The following is a 2,600-nucleotide window of genomic DNA, read 5'->3' as shown; positions in this document are numbered from 1 at the left end:
TTTGATCTCTCTTCCACATTTATCAACAACGACATCATAAATATATCACAAGTAAACTTTCAGTAATTAGGACCTGAGTTTCGTGCTACGTAGTACATATAACGATGTTCCAGGGTATATCTGATAATACCAAACAAGAAATTACAGCCTATATATGTAGAGGTTCAAGACCTTAATTAACGACCAAACTAGAAGCCAAATATTGGGTCAACTATCTCATGCTATCAGCGTTTATCAGGTTATATTATCGAGCGAATCTATCTACGGATTCACCGCTTCATTTCCCTTATAAATGTAAGTTTAAACTTTTCCAATAAACTGTAGTGATCATTACTCGTATAGTTATATTTTGTCCCGAGTATAGCATATATATCTTGTTTGGAAGAAAATATATGCAAGAACAGAACATGAAAAGGACCACTAACTTTAGTTGGTGATAAGAAACATCGAACCCAAATTGCGTGAAACACCCTTTAAAGGATGTGTATATAGACAAAATTAAGATTGATCATGTCACATATGGTCCTTGGGAACTCTGAGTTTTTGTGCTTTGTGTTTGTTCTCTTCTCGTTTCTCTCCCCACCCCTCTCTCTCTTTCTCTCGCTTTGTGGGTTTCCTCTCTATTTAAATTCTTCTTCTCCTCTTCTCCATATATACCCACAAAACCATACCAATATATAGATTCTCTCCAATTAATGCAAACACTACCAATATTGCTTTGCTAGAGATAATCAGCAACAATGGGTCAGTTCACAATCATCGCACTGCTTTGCATCTGCCTCTCTTTGTCACTGAATACTTCTCGTGCTCGTCAAGAAATTCCATCGCAACCCGAACAAGGTAAACATCTCTCTCTCTCTCCGTCTACCATTCGCGCTGCATTACTCTTTGGTCCGTGCAAGAATCCCGGTTTCTTCTATGTGTTTGAGTTTTCTGATGTCACCCCGGCGGGTTGGGTAAATGCAGGTCAAGAGCTGTTGATTCCTAGAATGCCAAGGAGGCTCAAAATGTCTGAGGAGGTTGCTGTTGTTGTCGTAAGTTCTTCTAAGTAACACTAACCGATGTTCATCATATGCGATATAGCTATAAACCTTAATGGATTTTTTTTTTCAATGTCATATGTATATATTTTCTGCACAACAGGTAAAAGGGCATGCAACTGAAGACTTCAAACCTCAAAAGAATCAGAAGGAAGATAATTCAGGTGATTTTCTTTTTGCCTTTTACAGTTAACGTTTTTAGGTGACTAGGCATATTGATAAATTTTTCATGTAATTTAATTTGATTTTAGCCTATGTTTGTGTGCCGCTTATTCCATCGTTCTCTCAAGGACCGTATACCATCCTCTTGTGGTCGTCAGAGGGATTCTCATGACAGAGAATGCATGCTATAAGAAGTTAATCTAATAGTTACAAGAGATTGGAACCGATTTTAATTAAGAGAATGGCATGCAAGACCTGATATACATATATATATATATATATATATATATATTCCGTGTTACATATCTTTGCCCAGAAACACCAAACGAATTATGAACAAAACCATGTCTTAGCTTTACTAGCAAATATATTATCTGTCACATGTATTTTAAGACTTTTCTTTTTCCTTCTTTGAAGTTTTTCCTTTTTCCCCTTGAACATTATGAGGGAGAATATGTATTATAGAAGAAGCTTCTTTTTCTATTTATTTATGATTCTTTCCCCCCCGAATCTGTAGAAAAGGGCTTGACCTTTTATATGTATCTTCCCTTTTATTTTTGTTTTTGTTTTTTCCCTTTTCCTATAAAATCTATTTCAAGTAAACCATGCAATTTAGAAACTTCTCCGAACATAAATGAAGCTTGTCTCAGTTTACAATAATTCTTCTGATTGTCCCATCAAATATTCTTTGATTTCTTTTCCTTAAAAAAAGAGAGAAAGAAATCCAGCTTCATTCTCATGCTTGTATTTATGTTTCAATAGATATTTAATGGCATCATTCAAAAGACGTGAAAAATCCAATATTTTAATATGTATGCAAGTTAGTTATATATAATTCATGAAAAGATAAATGTATTACGTAAGGGTCGATTTTGTGATCTCACATTGATACGACATGTCCAGGCAACCAGATCCAGAGAGAAGATAAGATTATGAAGCAAGAGTATCGAGCGAAGAAGGGGGCCGACACTTCGCATTTCTTTACGATGGACTATGCCCCAGTGCATAGAAGACGGCCCATTCACAACAAGTCCTTGCCGGTTGGTCCATGAAACATGCCAAATCAAAGCAAAGCAAAAGCTCTCTAGCTTGTTTTTGGGGTTGGGGTTGGACGACACAAAAAAAGTTTTGCTCGGTGTGTGATTAATCAAACACCACCTGATGTAATTAACTTAATTAACTAATTACTTATATATTAAGCAAACCAAAACGAGGAAAACTGTCGTCGTGTCTTGTAGTTGATTAATTAGTCTTTAGGACAAGTTTTGTGGCCGACATGTTGGAGCAACACCCTAAATATTTGGTAGTTTTGTTTATATGCTTAGCTTTTACATCTGTCTCTTTTCTCTTTCTGTTCTCGGTTTCATGGGACTAATGAAAATTTTAAATTTGGTCAAA

The 2,600-nt window shown here is 35.7% G+C and overlaps 1 protein-coding gene across 1 annotated transcript; it reads left to right on the top strand.

The window, feature by feature from the left end:
- The first annotated feature begins 503 nt into the window (after positions 1–503).
- Positions 504–2,600, top strand: LOC116210311 (probable root meristem growth factor 8). The gene is made up of 4 exons (XM_031544171.1): positions 504–840; positions 967–1,034; positions 1,144–1,204; positions 2,106–2,600. The coding sequence occupies exons 1-4, from the start codon at positions 741–743 to the stop codon at positions 2,252–2,254; spliced, it is 378 nt and encodes a 125-aa protein (XP_031400031.1). The 5' UTR covers positions 504–740; the 3' UTR covers positions 2,255–2,600.

The sequence above is a fragment of the Punica granatum genome, chromosome 6 (assembly GCF_007655135.1).
Source record: "Punica granatum isolate Tunisia-2019 chromosome 6, ASM765513v2, whole genome shotgun sequence".
NCBI lineage: Eukaryota > Viridiplantae > Streptophyta > Magnoliopsida > Myrtales > Lythraceae > Punica > Punica granatum.
This window is presented reverse-complemented; position numbering and strand designations above follow the sequence as displayed.

What these genes read in the sequence shown, in the direction of transcription:
- LOC116210311 (XM_031544171.1), top strand. Translation starts at nt 741, where the DNA reads ATGGGTCAGTTCACAATCATCGCACTGCTTTGCATCTGCCTCTCTTTG. An exon ending in AGGAGGTTGCTGTTGTTGTC is followed by an intron (nt 1,035 to 1,143) that starts GTAAGTTCTTCT and finishes TCTGCACAACAG; the next exon opens with GTAAAAGGGCATGCAACTGA. An exon ending in TCAGAAGGAAGATAATTCAG is followed by an intron (nt 1,205 to 2,105) that starts GTGATTTTCTTT and finishes CGACATGTCCAG; the next exon opens with GCAACCAGATCCAGAGAGAA.